Genomic DNA, 22298 nt, shown 5'->3' with positions numbered 1-22298 from the left:
TGTGACCACATTTTTTCATGCAGTACTTTGGAAAGCATTTCATTAGCTCCTATATAAATAGCAAATAGCTATGTCAATTGTATGGCAGCTGAAAAAAATAGCATGTGGTTTCAGTAACATCTCTTAATCTTTTATTTCAATCTTTTGTGGAAAATGAGTTCTTCCAACCTCAGCCTTTCATGTCTTCTTATTTTGTATATTCCTGAAGGTTGCTGCTTACTCCATGACTTTTTATGGTATCGGTACCCATGCAATTGTAGGCACTGTTCATGATTTGGCTGTGGTCAGAGTCCTAGATCAGATTTTTTTTAAACACAGATCTTGTTTTAAATGCAAAACTTGGCAGCAATTAATCAGCATGTAACAAATGTTCTAATATTTCCCCTCTCCACCTACTAACACAGTACTTCATGCCACTAAGCACACTACATAAAGACTTCTGTAAGGCTGAAAACTTGATCTTTCTACTATCCTTTTCTAGTCTATAAAGTTACCTGAGTACTCCACCCTAATGGGTGCTGTACAATATTTGTATTTTATTTTGGAACCAGACATGTGCCTCCAAATTCCTGCTGACCATGAAGAAAGTCAAAGATAGCCACACCAGAAAAATTTATCATAATCAGTAGCAATACCTTATCATCAGTAATGAGAGATAAGATGCAAAGGCCACAGCCCAGATTCTTGCCTTGTTAAGTTTGGCTTTGCAGAAATACATTGAAAAAGCCAACAGCTATCCCAAGAAATTGTAATCAAATTAAAAAACAGACACAAAAAGTTAGTGTGATAAGAAAAATAAGAAATTTTAACTAGGTAACAGACAATGTAAGAAAAAAGTTACATTGTTTTTCTATAGGCACTTAATTAGTTCTCCAGCAATGTCCATGTACTCAAATTCCATGGGAGATCAAAGCAGATACCCTCATTGTTTTTTGACGCCTATGACTTGTTAAATCATTTTCTATGCAGACATCTCTTTAGAGAAAATTCACAGCAATGGGACACAGTGAATCTGGATAGCTGCTTCTTTTCTTCTGTTCACAAGCTTGTGGTATCTTTAATTAATTACATTTCATAGTATACTTGAATATTCAGAGAATGTTTAAAACAAACTAAATTCTGCTGAACAGATTCAAGTTCCCACTGTGCAGAACACTCCAAACTCCACCAAATCAACAATAGACTTTGAGCTGCTCTGGGAGATATTTTAAGAGATTAGGGTACTTTTATTAAAGGCATCAGGATGTGATGTTACATCAGTAGCTGGACAGACCAAGTCCTTGTACCAACAGTCTAAAATCAGAGACAACATAATTTAAATTAACTGCAGCAGATAAAGCTCTGAGGCATTTTGCTAAGCATCTGTATGAAAGAGAGCTTTTTCTATCCTGATTCAGTCAATCTTCAGCTTCTCTGCCGAGATTGCCAACAGAGTGCCATCTAGAGTGCTTCTTTTTGAATGTTGAAAGTTACCCCTTAGGAATAGGACAAAAATTTGAATTAAATCTAAGTAAAATGTATTACAAGTTTTAAGATAATACAAAAAATACCAGTGAACTCTTCTGCTATACAGCTTTTAAATTCTTCCAATACAATGAAATCAGACTACTCATTATCTCTGCAGGAGCTCTCTAAATTCTGTGGAAACATTTGAAAAACATCACTACTGAGAAGTCAAAGTTCCAGCGCTTTTGGCAATACTTAGGAGTGAGGCCACAGCACTACAAGGAGAAACAAAGCCAGATCAGCAGACACGTTCTGATGTGGCTGAAATCAGCCTGGTGTGGGCACTTATTTCTAATTTTGTGACGCTTACTTCTAATTTTGTTTCTAATATTTATATAGATTATATATCTCTTAACTCCGCCTTGGGCCACACAGTGTAGCATGAAACATTCGATTGTACAAGGACGTTGTACAACACTTTACATATATCTGGGAATCCTTGATCTATGGCATATTCTTTCAAAACCAGATACAAGTCAGTTTTCAGGAAAAAAGGACTATCGACAAAAGAGAGGAGCACCGCGTTGACAACAGCGCTCTTGCTAGATGTATTAGTCAATGCTAATGTAGTTTTGGCAGGAAGGACAATGTACTCCTTTAAACATTATTATTGTATACGTATATTTTGTTAGAAAAGGCACTGTTATAATAGCTGCAAATATGCAATCCCTGCTCAAGAAAATGTACAGCTAAAAAGCAATATAAACTAAGATTCTGTCCAGACTGCTGTTTTAACACAGGTGTAACAATCATAAAAATAACGATAATATTTTAATATTTAATGTTTCCATTCAGTAGTCATTTGCTTTCTGTGCTGCCTTTCACACATAAAATAGAGAATAAAGTCAGTGTCAAAAACTACACTTAAAGAAGCGTATGTATGGACAGTGATGTATAGATAATACACACATCTGGGCTTGCTTTTTTGTCCTTAAATAACTTTGAAATCAACTCCTGCATTTTTTTTGGTTGTGGGAGCCCTTCAACAGAAACCTCTAATTTTTCTCCAGCAACGGTCTCTACGTTCAACCACGACAACCAGCTGTAGCCCGCAGGCAGTTATTCAGCACCTGCCTCCTGCTCCCCTTCACTTCCAGTAAGAGTTCCTGTTTTGGGCTCCTCTTGCTTCTGAGAATAGAACACAAACTCGCACATACCTGTTGTTGTGACTCCTGGAATGGTTTGCGCTGCTAAAAATAGTTCATCTATGGGATCCACTAGATGTTTAATGTTAACTTTCCTGGCATTGTAATAATTGCCGTCAGCAGCCATCCCAGCGCGCTCTATTGCTATCAGGTGATCAAATCTGGTTAGAGACGAGTGAAAACAACAGACGAAACAACAGAGTGAAAACAACAAAGTCAAAGCTGTGATTCTCACGTAACAAACTCTTCCTTTGGCTGCTTCTCCTGTTGTGCTTGGTGCTACTTTTTGGCCATTTGGGATTCAAGGTAAAACTTGGACGCTGTTTTGTTATTTCTGAATGTAGTTCTCTACAGTTTATTTTCAAAGGCTAGTCTAGTTTCTTTATAGCTTTAGTGCAACTCCCTCAAACCACATTTGCCACCAAGAAATGGAGAAGTTCCTGAAATCCTCCTAACCAGCAATCCTTTGGGTCAGCCATCTGGCCTTGCTTGTTAAAATACATGTCTTGTAAGATATTAATCTCTATAACTGTTTTCAAAGTAAACAAAAAAGTGGCAAATTAATGATCATCTAAATCCATGTTAGTGTAAATATAGTCTCTGCTTAAAGTACATTGCTTGGCAAATGTTTGTTTGTTTCTAGTTAGGGAGTTTTCTGGTTTGGGTCTTTAGATTTGGGGATTTTTCTTTAAGTCTATGGCTATTTTGCTAGTTGTGAAAGTAGACATGTACTGCAGATGTCCTATGTTTTAAGCAGAATTTTAGTACTCAGTTCTGCCACTGTATGTTAGAATTAAGTTATTTTGCTTCTGTTTCTCCAGTTTTACTGTCAAGAGGTTACTAATTTTGCTGAATTACTTAATGTTTTTGTGGGTGGGTTTCTACGGTGACTCCAGAGACCTTAAGCAGGTTAGTTGTCTACTTTAAAGAAACACTTACTTTAGCTTTTTGGGACTGTGGGATTAATCAAAATACAAATGGGCTGTAATTGTGTTATGCATAGCTATAAAACAAATTTTTAAAACAATACATAAAAAATGTGGACAGTATTATGCATACTATTACAGCATACAATTATAGCATACACTAACCTGTGGTAAGAAATGGGAATTGAATGAGTTGAGGAAGCAAATACCAGGGTGATAGATCATTTTATTAAAGAGAACAAACTGCAGGCAACTACATTATAATGCTTTACAAGGGACGGTCAATAAAAATGAGCAATGTATGCCTATTAAAGGAAATGTAAGTTGCCTGCTAAGTAATGAAATGTGTGTGCAGCTACTTAGCAAATTTTCCAGTGCATTTACCCTAATCACACGCTTCGTATAAATCTGAATTTTTGCCCAACATTGTATATTCAACAATGCATATGCAAATCAATATTGAGAAGTACATACATACATCTATAATTTTGGCTTTGGCTGCCTAAAGACAATAGGATGATCACTTTCACACTATTGCAAACACATGACATTTTATTAAATCAGATCAGATTCTCCAGCTGTCAGACTTGAGCCAAAGCTCTAGAAAGTGAACACACTCCACAACTCTTTTCCTAGCTCTTTTACCGGCTCTGACATAATACTTCCCTTTTCTGATTTTCTTACTGATTTAAAAATTGGTAAAACGATATTGTGTGTGTGTATGTATATATATCTATGGAATAACAGCTGAAAAGCTTTTAGAAAATTTTCAAAGGAAAAGAGCTATTGATATACAAAGTATTGTTTCTTTTTTTGTACTCCAGAAATGCATAATTGCAGAATAACATGCAATTCTGTACTCTGTGTGTGCTCCAATACCAATGTTTGGCTTCAAAGTTTGTTCTGTTCATCCCAAGCCTTAAGGATTTACCTGTAACCGTTATGCCGCCTTAGATCATGGTCATTATTTTTGTTATAACTTTGCACAGTAGAGGTGTGACCCATTCTCAAAAACTGAATACACATACCTAGGTCTTCCAGGATTCCCATTCTCACACAAAAACATTAAAGCTGAATCAGCACTTTCCCTTTGATAACTCAAGAGAGGGACAGGTCTCATCAGGATTCCTACAGGAAAACAAAATACAATTCAGATCCTATGTACCTTTTCTTGTTTGATGTGTGTTTGAGTAACTTTAAAAAAAGAAAAAAAAGCAGAACAGTCAGAATCGTAAGGACTCAATGTCTTTACACAGTGCCTGTTAAACTCCTGCATCCTTACTTTAAATTAAACTTATTTGGATGTTAGTGCTAGTAAAGGGGACCTTGAGATAGAAAACAGGTCTACAAGAATAAGAACAGACATCCAGAACTGGTCACAAATGGCTAATCCAGAAGCAGTACCCAGCTATGTAAGCATTAACTTGACGCCAGCTAGGTTGAACAAAATGTCATTGTAGCAACGCTGATCTGAGCTTGGAGGGTGAACCCTGGTTCATTCTCTGGGAGAGAAAAAAATATCCTGTACTAAGTGACAGTGAGATTAACTGAAGCAAACCTTGGCTAAAATTGGCAAGATAAAACCCGAGAAAACATGTGTCTTACCTAGTTGAACAGCCTCTTCAATAATCTTTTTATTCAGATTCATGGCTCGCTGATCTGTTACTATGGCAACCTCTTTCTCCAAGGCCTGCAATATAGCGGCAACAGCGAGGGCTCCCGGGGGCCCGTCGTTCTCTTCCGGCGGCTCGTAAGTGAAGTGGGTAGGAAATCCAGTTGTTATCAGCACCGACCGGGCATGGGAGATGGACAGGCAAGCCTTCAGCAGCTCGTCCTGGCGGTGCAGATGAATTATACCCCGGTCTCCTATAAAAGTGTTTTTTAAAGAGAGCAGTACACTTCAATATATTGTTCTCCTTTTGACGTTTCTGTGTGGGTGAACCGGCATACTTTAATGACATAAAATGGCTTAAAAAAAAAAAAAAAAGAGAGAGAAGAACGTCTGGTCAAGGCAGGAATTGGGGTAATTTCCTCAGGAAAGCTAGGAAGGTGTAGGATATGAGTAATGACGATAATGGGCTGTGCTTCCAGGTTAAGAATTTCAGTTAACTGGACTTTGAAAATTACTATACCTAGCATTTCTAGTATTCATGTAAATAGCTTTTTCTTTTTCTGAGCTCTTGTTGCATACCGTTTCCTTTCCTTTGGCCCTCTGCTTTCCTCTGATCTGTGGTGACAGCATGCTAGACCATGTCTAGCTACTGAAGCTAGATTGCAGCTCAAGCATCCCAGACCTTAGAGAAGTTTTGATGCAGACTTCAGATGGGTAAGCTGGTCCTTTGTCTCTGTTTAACTCTATCCCCTCAGGGAAGAGCTAATTCCCAAATAAATTCCTCGTAATGAAATTATTAACCACAGAAGTGAGGTTTCAGAGACATTGTGAGTTACCAGGGGGCTTTTTAAACTCAATTAATACAGTGGTATCGAGGTGACTGCTAAAAGATCTTGTAACATTTCATGTAGTAGAGAACCATGTTATCTGACCTTGAGAAATAGGTGAATATTAATAGATGTCTCTTCTCGTGGGTCAGTCCCTGAAGAGGCAACGCTGTGTTATCCCTGTATGTCTTTCATTGTTCAAACACTTCCGATCCCTCTCCCTTCCCTGGCACTCAGAAACACAAGTTGACAGTGCAGTTCTAGTCCTTTCGATTTGCTAGCACTCCTAAAAACCACGAATACCAGCGTGATGTGCCAATATTCATGGGCTGGTAGCGAGAGGTAAGTCCTCACTATTATTTTCTAGCCTCCTCACATCTTCGTCTTTCTCGCCCCCTGCACTTTCCTCTTTTTGTCCTCAATTTCCCCTTTGCCATTTCTCCCTCTGTTCCTCCTACATAACATACAGGCAATATAGAGATAGTGGACGCAGAAAAACGTTCTGAACAAAACTTAAGAAACAGAAGCAGGGAATGTTAGTCTCTGAGAAGTGGGGTGTATTAACTGAGATAAAGTACTGTACTCTCCTTGAGCAATAAAATGAGCTAACTCTTAAGCTGGGTCCTGTATTTCTGCAGAGCATGGCACTGTGCCAAGCTGAACTCCAGAGAGTGGGAAAAGGAGAGGCCTTGTGAGTAAAAATACACAGACCCAAACATATGCACACAGCCCAAACCCGGAGCTTGGGAGAGCTGGGCGTCAGCTCTTTTCCGCTACTGCCTACAGAGGATTTCAGAAAATTTATGGGAAACTGAGATCAGAATTTACAGCAGACAGAGGGGACTAATTCAGTGTGTATTTTAGGCATGGTTGCGCTATTCAGTTTGCCTTTATTTCACTCTCATCTTCCTTGTGCGCACGTGCAGCCCTACCTCTCAACCTTCTGTGGTGCTCAGGTCACTTTGGTCCATCACACAGCCCCTCAGTGATGAATATGTCAGCAGAGCTTGATGTAATCCTACCCAAAGCACAGGCAACTACTAGAATGTTCTGGTAGGAGCACAGTAGTCATGAATATATGTAAAGAAACGTGCTATATACTCAACAGTGAATACCTGCGTAGCTGTTACCAGCGTGCTGAGGTGCCCTGTACTTTACATACCAATTTCAGTTTTATCCAGTAACAGTTCTTATTCCCTGTGGACTCTCCAATCTGCTGTAAACATCGATGCTTCTGTGTACTTTGAGAGTATGCAGTCATCAAGATCAGATATTCCACTACCCATCAGGTTGAATGGTTTTGGCCAGACTCTGATATTAAGTATGGTAACAGAAAATGTAAGACCTAGTTATATTAACTCGCTGTATTCCACAAAGAATTTTTAAAATCTTAAAATTGCCTTTAGATTCTTACTCTGTTCTTGAACTTCATGAATATCTAAAAAAGCAGGATAGGTCATATCTACCTCATAACAAATCCACTAAAGGAAGAGAGTTTTTGTTTTTACCTGGATCTGTTCCAATTAGGGTCTCCAGAGTCTTTATCTTTTGGGCTGCTTCTGCTGACACAATAGTGTAATGCAGAGGATCCTGAGAAATGCAGTGGACCTGTGGGACTTCTCTTGAGGATCTGACCGTGACATTGTCATTCTTTAGGTCGGTAATGAACATGCAGCCAGGAGAATGAGTAAAAGCTAATGGAGCTCCTAAAACGGGTGAAAAACTTCAATTAAACAGGTTGTTATTGCAATATATTGAAATATTAGAATGATAAAATTGCAAAAAGCTATTTAACAACACAGAGCTATTTAACAACAACATCCCTGCCTGATGACACTTACATCATTAAAAACAGGTGATATTTTAAGTTACACTGCAGCAATTAATACACTTGGAGAAAGAAATGTATGCATATACATCTGAAAATGTTTTCACTTTTAAAAAGCTCACATGGATAGTTGAGATCAGGTTTTTCTACGATATCCTCTTTGGTATAAACTTGAGGCAACTTAGGAACTGAACACTGGTAGCCTCCAAGGAAGTCTGTCAGGAATTAACAAATCTGAAAATTGGGTTTGGCACGCATGAATAAACTAGTGCATTGACATAAGAACAAGTTAATGCTTAAGCTTGCACCGTGTGTTGGTGATACTGTTTCCGTAAGAATAAACTCATTTTCTAGGTTCTAGAGTGCTGCTGGAAGCCGTAGTGTCTCCCTTGTACTTTTGAGTATCCTTGTAAGAGTGATGTGACAAAACTATGTCAACTACTGCCTGTTGGCTAGGAGTAGACCTTTATTGGATTAAGAAAATGGGGAACAGCATCTCTGCGCAGGGTCTTGCCAACCTAGCTAGGAGACCTATAAACTGGCAAGGAATAATGACAAAAGGTGACCAGTAAGCCTCAGCAAAGGGAATCTGAGTAGCATCTAAAACCTTGGTGAACAATAAGCTTATTTAGACCTGACAGTGTAGTAGCTCCCTAACCTGAAAATATTTGCTGTCTTTATACTAATTCCATAAGTCTTGATCTAGATTATACTTGATTTGTCAAAATTGGCATGTTGTTGGATAAATCACAACTGGCACAAGCAAAACCTTACTTTGTTAGGATGGTGAAAAGGAAGAAGATATTTCTTTGACAAGTACATATGTGCTTGATCTGTGCTAGATCTGTTGGGAGTCTATGGCTAGTTAATTTCAAAGGAGCTGGGGAACATGGTTGTTGAGGTTTAATATACCTCACCAAACCATGTGAGTAGACAATATTTTTTGTGAGAAGCTAGCAGATTCATCTGAAGTTTGGGTACTGGTGGTATGGCAGAATTTTAGCTACTTAGATGAGAAAGGAGCACAGAAAGATACAAAACTGCCAAAAATTTCCTGGAAGGCATTAATGACAACTGGTTTTAATACAGAAAATGGAGAACTAAACAAAAGTAAAAGCCAGCTCCAGGCAAAGGCAAGATAAGACAGCTGCTTTGGGCAACAGATTGTAGAGAGGCTGGCAATTTTTTTCCTCTTCCTTCCCTGCAACAAGGATGCATGAGGGTGCAAGACGAATAAAACTGCTGGAGAACACAGGAAAGAGCAGGATTTTCAGTTTGGATTTGGGACTGGAGAAAAGGGGTTGTATGTAAGAAAGAAAAAGAAGTCTCTGCTCCTAGTGCTGAACATATTTACAGCAGCTGTTGAGAGCAGTTTATCTAAACAGCTGTAAGGAACCACAAGGATGTAGCAGCTCCTGCAGGGAGAGAAGGACAAAGCAGATGACCTCCCAAGGCTCTCCCACTTATACTGCCAATTATTATTAAGCTTATTTTTCAGTGAGAACTAAAATACGAGATTTCAGTATACACTAGTGATTTTGAGCAGTATATAATACTGCCACTGTGATTTAGTTGCATTTTCTTGCCCTTTGTGCTCATGCCTGTTATAAGTGACTGGATAAAGTGCAGGACAGCTCTGTGTGGAGGACAAAGCTTCATTTATGTAAAGTGTGTCACATTTACTTCTTTTTAGAACAAAACTTAAAAGCTCAAAATTCTTTTCCAGGTCAATCATTTTGCTAGCTCTTGACAACATTTTGGAAAGATTTCTGGCCGCTTTTTTTTTCCCCTCTATTATTGTTTTACAACAATAATACAAAGTAATAATTTAGTGTAATACAAAATAATATTTTAAAAGGAAGAAGCTTTAAAAAGAATGCATTTAAACTTCTAGTTTTTAATAATGCTTAAAAAAGACATTTTGATGCTGCAAGAGCTTTAGATTTCTGCCTTTAAACTACTCAAACAAAAGTGATGGAATTTCAGTAAGAACCTTCTTGAAGGTAGACCAGTATTCCACAATGGCAAATAGTCCTGCCAAAGGTTTTCTTGTTGTTTGGTTGGGGTGTTTTTTAGCTCACCCTAAAATCGAGCCTGCTAATCAGCCAACTCAATCAGTCCATGTTTAAAAAAAAAAAAAAAGAAAAAGAGAGAAGAAAAAGAGATTGAAGGATAATTTAAAAAGAGTCTCCAAGTATAGTACATACTGCAGTTGACGACTGCTTCTATTCCTGTTACTCCACAGGCCCAAAACACTGGAATATCACCAGGGTGAAGGTGAACTGGATCTCCATAATCTGGTTTGGAAAGATCTTGTATTCCCAGCAGACCTGGAATTGATCAAAACCAAAATCATGAGAGATTCCAATTGAGCAGTACTACTGCAAAGCTGGGGAGGGCGGACCCCAAACATCATTCAATGACACTGAGCTAGAATTGCGACAGTGGCAAGTCCACTGAAGTGGCATATTTAGTTTGCCTTTGAGTGCACGTCCCCAGAACCTGAGCTGACTTGTTTTCCCTTTTTGTACTCGATGACATCAGTAAAAATGTATTCACTTTATTTCTGCAACAAAACACAAGCTAGACGTGTATGCTGAGTTTCCAAGATATTATAAATCTTCTCTATCAACAGAAGAATTATTTTCATAACACTGGCAAACAAGAATAAATGACTGCAATGCAAAATGGGTTCTTGCTAGAACATGTTTTCTGCTGCTTTAGCTTCCTACGTTCTTTAGCTAGAGAAACGAGCAACCACTCTTTTACCTCTCTGGGTTAGATAACTACATCTCACTCTTACCCAGCTTCCACTAAATTGTCTTTTGCTTTATTCTAACACCTACTTGTAATATTCTGGGTCATTTTAAGCACTTGCTCTCTTCCTTTGGTTTTAAATCCTTCAGATGCTTTAATATAACACTGTCTTTTCTGGAATTAATTTATATAATCTGTATATATAATCAGTCTTTTCTGTTAAAAATAAATAAATAGTGGAGACCCTCACTTGCCCAATCACCTTGTTGCTCTCCTCAGAGTAATGACTTATTACTAGTTCCTCAGATTTAAGCACTCAGAGCAAATATATTACTGGGGTGTACCGTTACCAAGGACATCTCCTTCCCTGCTCTGCAACGTGACCCTTCTGTGGGTGCAGCCCATCAGTCTACTGCTTGAAAAATTTCTGTCAGCAGAGGGGAATTTTTTTTTAATTGTGATCTATCTTCATCTTAAGGTGTTTGGTTTGGTTTTGTTTTTTTCCAAACAGCCTCCTGTTTTATCTTTTTTTTCAGTTTTCCCTTGCAAAGAATAGGCCTATACTTGTTTGAGCTGTATTTTTAAAAAAACATATATTCTTGTCCTATTTCTATTTATTCTTTCTTAAGTGTTGTGCTCAATGTATCCTATTTCAGTATTTTTAAAAATAATGCAGTATTTACTTTCACAGTCATCCGCTAAGACACAAAATGCATCCACACATACTTCTCCCCGTGCTGTCAATCATTGCTACCCTGGAATCTCTGAAAGCAAGAAAGTATTCACATATAAAAGAAACTGCATACATTTTAGAAAAATGTGATTACACTTTTTACCAAAACCACCCCTGCCATATAACTCAATTTATCTACATCAGACAGCTATCTTTTATGCAAGAAATCTCTGTGTTCAGTTCATTCAAAACTTAATTCTTTTTTTTCTTTTTTAAATTCAGGTTTGTGACCATTAGAAAGGATTAAACCAATAAATTTACCGGTGCAGGTATTTCAGTCCTACCACCTCCCATCGTTCCCCGCTCCGTTTTTATACACGGTAAAGTGCATGCCAAGTGAAACATGAAAAGCACTGACCAGGGTCACCCATGTGAATTGGTGCTCCATGGGCTTCTTTTAATTCAGACGTTGCTAGCACAGCTGCTTCCAACTTGCTTTCAGGAATAGGTCTCATTGTGACTACTAAGTTGCAGCAAAAAGTGGAAACACTGTAGCAAGGCACAGCTGTCTGGCAGTTTAAAAGAATCCAAGGTGTTAGCAGGAATATAGAATAATACTTCTAAAGTATTAGAAGAAATAAGTCTAAAACTTTGTGCTGTACTTGAGTTTAGAAAGGCTGCATACTAACATTCATTTTAAATCCTTTAAAAAAAAAAAATTTCTTAGCATCCCATAATTTTTTTTGGTAAGATCCAGCAGTGCAGAAGTGAAACATTCCATCCTGGAGCTTCTTCATATTGATCACTAACATTTTCAACATTATGCATTTCTTGCTTTGGAAGATGTAGCATGCAGTGTGGTGAGCTCAGTATATTCTGAATATTGGCAGAAAACAACCGTGTGCTCCCTGTACAGAAAGGGAAAAAGCTAATAAAAAGTATCACACGGCAACAAATCTACTTGGTCTGAATCTATCCTCTGTATTTGAATTGAGGGGAGCTACAGCGTTCTGTAACATGCAAGGGTCAGGAACTCCTGCTGCTGGCAGTACCCACTTCTACAGAAGCAGCATGCCGATTCTGCACATACAAAAACATTTGTGACTCTAGAAATGTTCTGTAGAATTCATCATCCTCACTGGCTGGGATGCTGAAGTACCTTTTCTATTCAGAAGTAAAGCAGTCTGGCTTTTTAGAACAAAATGTCTGATATCTACGTTCCATTCGAACGTAAACAAGATACGTAGACAGCTAGAGCTCTATAGAAACCATTCATTAACAATCTTTATAATGAAAATCATTATACCTGTCACTGAAGAAATACACTGCAGTTCTTCACAGTATTGATGTGCTATAAACTATTAAATTTTCCTAATTCTGAAATGTCATAAGCAGAGACATAGTTGTATTTTTTTTTTCTTTAAGCTTGGTATCTGGTATGAGATATATTTGTGCCTTCATTTTGACCAGGAGTATAGCAAAAAAACTGTGAAATGATAACACTGAAAACAACAATAACCTTTGTCTAGTAGAACAGCATATGAACTACATGAAAAAGGCATGCAGATGAGTACTTAAGTGCTCTTAATATTAAAGGGTCTACCTACTGGAGCCAGAATTATTCTAGGACTTCTGCCAACATTAAAATCTGCACTATAAACTTTCTGGGCACAGTTATAATTTTCAGTGCTATGGTAGATGCCTCAAGTTTTTGGGAACATCTTCTGTCCCAGAGGTCTGGGTTCATAGCAAATACGCAGTTTAAAGGCTGTACTGTCACAGGAAAAATCCAAAATGCGGCTATCACGTGCAGAAGAAACTGCTACTGTCTGGGCTCATAAAAGGAATATTCCTACTGCAAGCCAGAGCTGGTATGGAGAGCAGGACATGTATAAAGGCATGGTCAGAATAGTGCATGGGTCACTGGTTGAAACAGAGAAGGCAAACCAGATCAGAATCCAAATGAAATGGCTGCCACAGCACACAGGAAAAAACTTTGTTGCCATAAATGAATAAAAAAGCGGATTGGCCTTGCAGGAAGTTGAGAAAAGCACTGAGCTGAGGCTGGGCATATTTTACCCCGTATTTTTATGCACTCAGCACTAGCACATGCCTAAAGTTACTATGCAGGTAGGAAAAAAAGATCTGATTTTGAGCAATAGGTATATGCACATAATGTGAATATGGACAAACAAGCAAAGGCAAAGTTATGACAAAGACTATGTGTGTGTGCATATACTTACCTTATACATGCTGACATTACATTTTTGCTCAACATTTCTTACGGGAATGCCAGCATTTTGGACTGCTTTTTCAAAAGAGAAGCTGCAGCCTAAATAAAAAGTCACCATGTCCTCAAGTTGTTCAGAATACTCCTTTAGGCTTTTCAGTGATCCAGTACAAGCTCCATGCTCATATATTCTGTACTGTAGGCAGTCAGTTCTAGTGAAATAAGAAGTTATCACAGCTTTATCATATTTTTTGAGAACAAGGTGAATTGTTTGAATTGACCAAGATACAGTATCAAACCACAAGATATGGCCTACTTCATCCATTCCTTTTCTCTCTGTGTAACAATGAAACAAACACATGCAAAAACCCCAGAACACCTTATTCTGCACAAAAACAAGCCAGTAAACAGAACATGTTAAAGTTTGGTATTTTTTAGGTTTTATAGGTAAATGTCCCTTATACGTATCTTGTCTCAGGGCTTCAAAAATTAGGGAGCTCTTTTACGTCTTGCTTTTAGTGTTTACTACAGGAGTACATCTTTCAAATTTCAGAGACCCTACGAATATCATGCAGCCACCATGCCTGCGTTACTACTAAAAAAAACAAAGGTAACACCTTATCGTTTAACTCTGCTGGCTCAGACTGCAAATTACACAAAATTTCACTTTTGCATTAGAGAAATACTTGTAATACTCACAATTATCATAACATGTTTCTCAAGAAGAAGACAATCAGGCTGTTATACTCATGCATAGTTTTCATTCAAAGGTATAACTCCAATAGAAGAAACTTGTTCAAAATGTGCAACAGTGTGAGCAGGCTGTTCCCCGAAACCCTTCTAATCACTACCAGCATTCACTGCAGAACTTTGAGAAGCAGAGTTGGTCCATAGTTACCTGATATCAGAATCACTACTCAGAGAATGACATTTCCAATCACCTGGTTTACTTCTGTACAGCAGCGGCAAGGGTCCATCATTTGCATGGCAAAACTTCTCAAAGTCATCAGCCAGGGACTTGTGCAAAATCACAACATTGGCTTGTTTAAAGCCTGAAATTGTGGAAGGTAGGAATGACTGGTTATTAAGTCAGCTTTTTGCTTGTGAAACAGTAACTTTTCTGTCTAGATTTCTTCAGATGGCCTATAAAAAATTACCTTAAGGAAATTTTTGGTTCAGAAGTCCGTAATTAAGTTAAACGACTTCTTGAAATGTTTTTAAAATGATAGCTAGATGTACGCTGTACAAGAAGTTGTTCACAGCCAAAATAGTTGGCAGACATGGGTAGTACTAGAATATGAAGACAGCATAATTACTTTAATAAATACTTGTACGAATTTATATATAAACATAATTTATTTCCTAACCTGGGAAATGAGTATTCTATGGGAAAATGCTTCACTTTGCAAATGTTAGCACAGGGCCAAAGAAAGGCTATTGCATACCACACTTTCACCATTTTTTTTTCATTTAATACCAAGCTATAAATCATGGCCAGTCCAACAGTAAACTCCTGGTACCTTCACGTTATGCTGCCCATTCTTCAGAGTTTGTTGGCTATGGAATTTTAGTGTGGGCTGCAATTTAACAGACGAAATTACAGCTCAGGAATAAACTCTTGCCTGTTGCACTGAATCTCAGTCATTTCTACTATTTCTAATTTAAAGAACTAAAATGAATAGAACTGCTACACTTTCTTCACTCGGAATCAACTTTGATTTAAAAGGTTGTTGATTACTACCACGCGATAGCTTCTAAAGACATTAACATTTTTGCAGTGAGTATCAATGAAGAAAGCTCACATTCATTTATTTAGCAAAAATTTATTTTCTAAACAGTAGTAGTTAATACCAATGTCATTTTAATTTTCCTGCATGTAAATACTAGCTGTTCAAATACAGAGAGAAAATTCGGAGTACAACTAGTCTGTGGTGTATAAAACTGACAATTAACAGTCCCTGACTCCTGTATTAATACTGTCTTGAAAAGTTATTACCATGCCTGATATCAGACAGGCGAGTAAAAGGCTGCATAGAAGCTCTCACTTCCTTAAATACTGCGGTAGTCTGTCATCCAAGAGGCAATCATTTAGCTGAAATCAATGATCTGCCTTAAAAGGCTGTAGAAAATCAGCCAAATCTTACACTTGACCAAAGGTGACAAAGAAACCAAAAGATAAAATTCTATTCCTGATGGAAAAATGCAAAGCAAAGGCTGAGGTAAGCATGTATTTGCATACTGAATGTGCCCACAAACTGCTCTCTTGGGAGTACTCAGCACAAAAATTCATTTTATTACTAGCAAGTTACTAAATACAGAAACAGTTTCTTGCTAAATACAGAAATACATTTTTGTTCAATAAACATACTAAATTTACCACTGAATAAAATACTACATTCAGTTACCCCTCAACTTCATTCCCTGCTGTCCATGTGAAATCCACAGGCGCTTTCTACTTTGCTGGTGATATCCACAAATTCTTAAAATTATGGTTTTAGTCAGTGCATTCAACTCAGACAACACTGAATTTAAAATACTAGTCACAGCTGACAGACTGAATCTGTAGGTAACTTTGAGGTATTCTATAAACTCAGGAAGCATCGTTATAACTCTTTGACAACTTTATTGCTCCTCCTGATAAGTATATCCTTACTTTCTTTAGAGATGAAAAGATATTTTTCCTTTCCCATATCAGCTTACATATATACTTGCATCAGGTATCCATCATTATGAATATATTAAGGAGCAATGTTAGTGAAACTGGACATGCTGATCAACCTATGCATTAATTCAACGCACTCATCTCCCAGTTCAGAGAAGTTTAGAAAGAGTTTTTAATTTCTTTGGTGAATGGCAATGAGGACAGTAAGAAATAATTATTTTAGTAGTATATCACCCAACAATGTAAGACAATTTTAAGGATTCTGAGAAATTCCAATTACTCTAGTTTTTTTCGTCTTTGCATGACGGCGCGGTACGCTCATGGCTAGAAGTCTGAACTTGCTTTGTATGCAAACAATACTTTCTTGAAATGTTAAAACTAACACATTTAAAACTACTGCAGCAATACATGCACTTAAAAATACAGTTGGGGCAAACTGCAGATTATTAACATTATAACATGTTTTCCATTAGTATTTTTCAACTTATGTACTGATGGAAAAGAAAACCATAATTTCAAGACTCACTATGATTCTCTAAAATGACCCTTAATGTTCTTATGTTATAGTAACGCTACTACACACAGCTTTGTTGATCAGCTACTTGCCACAGTATTTTTAGTTATGTTAAGTTACATTTTAAAGTTGATCAGAACAATGACGCAGACTTCTCTGCTTCTGTAAAAGTCCAGCTATGAGAGGCAAGACAGAAATCAATTTTCCAGAATGCATTCAGTTATCTGAGTACAAGACTATTTTTTCCCTTCCCCTTATAATTCCCAGTCTTGCTGAGTCAGTAATTTCCAACTTCTGCAACAAATGAAGAAGAAAACCACTTCAGTAACTATACATCTCTCATTCTTCCGCAAAGTGTATCTGATGCACTAAGCAAGGTCTCTGTGAAGAACGTAGTTTGTCATCCTGCAAACGTGATAATAATGTATGTAAGAAAAGCCAGATTAGGTTAAAGATTATTCAAATATTTTCTGCATCCGTAACTTCTCACTGACATAACTGGGAGCTGAGGGATGCACTGCAAACTTTGAAAACAAAGTCCATGTACTTTACATAGGTAGGATGATATATTTTCTCTGACTTAGCTTTGTGATTTAAGAACACGGTGTCAGATGCTTACAATGTGATTTCCAAAACACCCAAGCAACTTCAGAACATAAGTCAACTCAACATTTTCTTCTGTTTTACTTCAGTGCTTTTGATATTCCTACATTCCTTCCCAAACAAAAAAAGAAAACACATAGCTATGAATCTAAAATGGAGTCACTTTTACACTTAGAGCTGTTAGGTTTACCTACCCTCCGCCATTCCAGAAGTATTACTAATACTGAGTCTGTTGCATCGAATTATTCTTCTTAGCACATGCGGAAGGAGAGATTTCAAGCCTCCTGTCAAAATCATCTCTTCAGCCTTAACAGAAAGATAATTATAAATTTAAACACAAAGCGCATTTATTTTTTTGACATTTTAAATTCTGATTTGCTGGAGAACTTAGCTTAAGTTTCCTCCTCATGCTCCACTGCAGTTATTATCACTGGGAAATTCTAAGTTATAACCCACAAGGCAGATTGAAGTCAAAAGGTTATTTCACTGACATTTTATGACTAAATGCAAACTGAATCTTTCAGTAAATTAGCCAGAGACATGCACTTTAACATTTGGCATAAAATGCAAAGTTTTGCTGGCCTGTAATGTAAGAAACAGATTTCTTTCCTCCCTAATAAATATTCATGTCCTACAGTATTCACTTTTCCAAAATTCATTGTAACTTTAAAATCGCAAAAGCACAAATGGATTAACCTACCAAGCTATAATCTATAATATTACTTCTCTGTTCAAAATGCTTTTAGACAATTAGCAATGCAACCTTGCGGTAAAGAGAGAACTATATTCAGAAAACGTCATGTTAATACTTTCCACATGTATTATACTCTTCAAATATTAATTATGTAGAATTGAATACTCCCGTGGCTATTCTTCCACTGGGAAAGCAGACATATAGATGTTTAAGTCACTTGTCATACAATCTGAAGCAGGAACAGAGGTAAGTACCCTAAATACAATCAATATCTGACGCTTTTTACATCTTTTGGAGATTTAAGCTATCTTTTTTCTGCAATCTAGTCAAAGTTCACACAAAGTTTTTCCCTCAACCTAAAATACCTAATAACTAAAAAGGGTTTATTACATCACTATTAGGAAAAAGTAAAAGATAGCTCAGGGTAAAATAATAACTTGGCTGCTTATGATTTTAACCTTGGTCACTTTTAAGTAAAGAAACTGAACTATCCTCCAAGTAATCAAATTACCAACCTCCAAGTTTCTCTTTAGTTCAGAAGAAGCCATTCTTGATGTCATTCATAAGAAGTAATAAATATGATAGAAGCTGTGCTGCTTTTTTTAAAAGATGTCAGTGAATTAATGTACAATGAGATGTTACAGCCTTCTAGCAAAAGTTAACTTTTCTGTTCAAGGTCCACAGTTTTTGTACTATAACTATGATAGTGCAAAATTTCACTCTCACAGTGGAGTGGAATATAAGTGAAACACTTTATTGTGGAAATTTATACCCCTGAGCAACTCATTCCTCAATTAACATGAAGTAAGAGTAGTGATATGCTTTGACTGAAATTATACTGTCATCATAGATTGTCTGTCCAAAATGTTTCCCAAAGCTTGCAGAATTCTGAGAGGTTAAGTTGGTTGCACTGAAATTTAGAGTAAGCTTCGTATCTATTCTTAATTATGAAATCTTTATATAACATTGTCAGCCAAAAGAAATCAGTCTGGATTTTTTTTCTGAACTCTAACTTACTACTTTCTAACTTTTCTCATCTTTTCTGCTTTTACATTATCACTCCGTATGCTGCAGAAAAAATAGTCTTCATTACAAAATCATGAACAATTCCAAATACACACTTTAAAGATAACAAGAAACTGGATTTAGAAATGTAGCTGAGCTCTAATCCAGGCCTACAAGCATCAATTTAAGAGACATTATTCTTACTGCAAAGAGAATTTCTAACACGAGCCTGGAATTATTCATTCAAAAGGTTTCAGATTAAATACAGTGATCCTAATAAAAAATTCCAGGTGTGTTCATTATTCTTTCAGATTGTTTTTCTTTATTTCTGAGCATCTTTGAAACCATCTAAATCATCTATAGGACTGATGGCCTAAAGAACTACTAGCTTACTTGGATTTGAAAGACAGTCTGAAGTTGTCTACTAGCTTGTGCTATTTGACTTCCCCAGGAATGGCTAGTTGCTATGCAGTATGTTATATCCCTATGCTAGGGCGCATCATCAGGTTTAGATTCCCCATTAGCCACCTCTAGGACCTCCTGGAAAATCCTTGGAGCCATCATGACCACGACCTGTTTGGAATGACAGGGGAGAAGGACCAAGATAACTCAGGTCTTACAGCATCTTCTCCATTTTGTCTCATCAGGATGCCCAATGAAGCGTACAGACTGGCTTCATGGGGCCCTCAAGCAGCACTCTGACTAAACGGTCTGGTACAGCTGTTAATCAGTTATCAGGATCTGTCCCTTGGCAGAGGTTTGTCAACTCCTTTCATTTTGTTCTGAGATCATTTCAGATAACAGTAAGTATCAGTTATCTCATGGGGGTATGTTCGATCGTGATACAGATAAGGTAGGGTGCAGGGTAAGTGTTAAAAAGCCCTTAAGAGAAGATGCTGACAGAACTTATGGCTGTTGTGCCTGAGGGTATCCTATATGGTGTCCCTTCACTAAGGGACTCTAAGATCTGGCTTTCCAGTCCGGGTTGCCTTTAATGGAATGAACTCTAAAGCCAATGAGATACAGTCCTGGGTAACCAGCATTTGAAAATCAGGTCATTTACTGGGTGCGTAATGACTAACTTCATACTTAAAGCACCCAGTCTGAAAAAAACCTTGTTCGAAGTCGTGTTGCTCACATCAGACTCCCTGACTTACAATACCAACAACCAATATTGTAAAGCTTCATAGCACTGAAGTGTCAAGATCACTCTTAAAGAACCTTTTCTTAAACATTTGGTTCCACATTAGAAGCACAATAAACACTTTTCTTTTTAGAGGTTTACATGAAGATTCCACGTATTTCATGTGTATTTTGAGTTTTACGTACTGAACTTAAATGAATAAATATTAAAATATATTGCTGTCTGACACATTAAAATGGCACCTACCCACTATTGATTTGTGGGCACTGCCATATCTTGAGCTGCACTTCCAGATCTTGACAAGGATGATGGAACTTTAAAGCTGGAAAGAGATGATAATGTGCAAGAATGATCTATAAGAATGATGCAAGGAGCTGGGTGATCAATGATGGCGGTATGGAATATGCCATATCAGTAGTTCAGAATAATGAATCAGCTTGTCAGAAAAACTATTGTATTGAAATGATATGAAATTATATGAAAAAGATATATCTATTCAGGAAAAACTTTTCGTTGCATCAAAGTGGCAGTCAGGAAGTACAGATATGCACCAGCTTTGGTAAAAGTTCTAAACAGATCTTGGGTCTGGTTTTAGTAAGTCAAGTAAAATTGTTAGGTGACATCTTCATTTAGTATATATCTGTGTAGCACCACTCCAGTCGAGTTAAGCAGATACGCATTGCCTGATTAATTTGGCCCAGCTGATTTGCAAAATATCCCATTACCTAGATAACAACAGTTTTCAGGAAGGCCAGATTTGGAGGGTGAATATTTTTTTTATTCAGAAGTTGTGATCAACTGTTGCCACGTGAAGCTCTAAGTCATTAACCATTTCTACATGCTGTTCTCAGCGCACTAGTTGAGCACGGTGACTGTGTGCAATGAGGTGCTGATCTTTGCTGAGGTGATTGGAATGGGACTGATTCTAAGCCTCATCTTTATAACTGATTATAAAGAATATGCTCTATTTCCCCTGAATCCCACAACTCATGCTTGAGAGGAATGTTACTTTATCCTGTTAAACCCTGCTGCTCTCAAGAGGCGTACCCCTGCCGGTCATATCACTTAGAGATTCACTACTTTCTATCTTCAAGCCTTGTCTGGTAACAAAGTTAGTTACTGTATATCAAGGTAAGAGTTAAATATTCAACAGTAATGCTTGGAAAAAGTGACCAATACCATCCACCTTTGCCAAATAACCTCCAACCCAACATGAAGGAAGAAAAATGCAGTTCCAGACAAGATTTAATAAAGAGGTTGCCTTGTCTTTCAGATGACTTGTATGATGGATAGAGCAGCCTCTTTGCACCACCCTATTGTTTGCATGTCCCGGGCTGTTTCTTGTTTCCTCCCTCCTTCTTTTGTCTACAGTGTGCCTCTGTCCTTGCCTCTTTCCTCCCTGAGTTCAGACCTCTGCCTCCACAACTCCAAGCTGGACTGCCCTTCACAGGGCTTGCTTCCTTGGTTTGTCTGACTGCATCCTCTGGCAGTACAGGAGTTTGGATGCCTTCTCTCCTCTCACTAGCTCTTTTTAATTTATATATCTGCTGTATCTCTCAGTTGTACCTTAAACTCTCTCTCAATTTTCAGCCTTAAATGAGCTTTTCTTGTTCTCAGTCTGAGACAAAATAATCTAACTTCAGAAATCATAAAACACAATAAATGCACAAATGGTTTCCTAGACTTGTAAAATGCAGACTCCTCTGAACATCAATATGTACACTTACATGTAGAGAGATAAATATGTATACATCCCCTTTTAATATTACAGATAGGCTTGGATTAAGCAGTTTTTCTAATTAATTCCTCCTTAATTTTTGACAGCAGAACCACCAACTAGCCTTGAAAAGTTACGAATCTTTAAATTGTTGATGGAGCTATAGTTTATAAAGCATTTTTACAATCTGCAGAGCATAATCTCTTTAGAGAGAAAGAAGGAAGTGTGGTAAGTGAAACATTTTGTATTACCTTAGAGCTTTCAAAATGAAACAGTGTATCTGTAAATTTTGCAGATATTTAAATATGAGCATAGATTCCTTCCAGGCCCACATTGTAAATTATTCATTACCCAAGAAAATGGAAAAATGTCATTTAAGTGTCAGAAAGATTACACTTTGAGATGCAGTGGGTGTGTCCATACTGCTGTGCTAAACCACACCAGATAAAAATGAA

At 37.4% G+C, this 22298-nt stretch overlaps 1 protein-coding gene across 4 annotated transcripts in view; it reads right to left on the bottom strand.

The window, feature by feature from the left end:
* Positions 1 to 22298, bottom strand: part of DGLUCY (D-glutamate cyclase) — a 49749-nt gene that overhangs the window by 10940 nt on the left and 16511 nt on the right. For 2 of the 4 annotated variants that reach the window (XM_072865170.1, XM_072865172.1), the window contains exons 2-10: positions 17478 to 17589; positions 14403 to 14556; positions 13518 to 13716; positions 11693 to 11843; positions 10052 to 10174; positions 7525 to 7722; positions 5183 to 5443; positions 4606 to 4705; positions 2664 to 2812 (exon numbers count right to left, since the gene is read on the bottom strand). In XM_072865170.1, coding sequence (XP_072721271.1) covers positions 2664 to 2812; positions 4606 to 4705; positions 5183 to 5443; positions 7525 to 7722; positions 10052 to 10174; positions 11693 to 11843; positions 13518 to 13716; positions 14403 to 14556; positions 17478 to 17580 — 1438 coding nt within the window. In that variant the 5' untranslated portion in view covers positions 17581 to 17589. Of the gene's footprint in view, positions 1 to 2663; positions 2813 to 4605; positions 4706 to 5182; positions 5444 to 7524; positions 7723 to 10051; positions 10175 to 11692; positions 11844 to 13517; positions 13717 to 14402; positions 14557 to 17477; positions 17590 to 20372; positions 20449 to 22298 lie in introns of those variants that run through there. The other 2 variants (XM_072865171.1, XM_072865173.1) reach the window with 2 other exon arrangements.

This window comes from Ciconia boyciana, chromosome 6 (assembly GCF_034638445.1).
Source record: "Ciconia boyciana chromosome 6, ASM3463844v1, whole genome shotgun sequence".
Taxonomy (NCBI): Eukaryota; Metazoa; Chordata; class Aves; order Ciconiiformes; family Ciconiidae; genus Ciconia; species Ciconia boyciana.
Note: the sequence above shows the minus strand (reverse complement) of the source record. Positions and strands in the feature narration are given on the sequence as shown.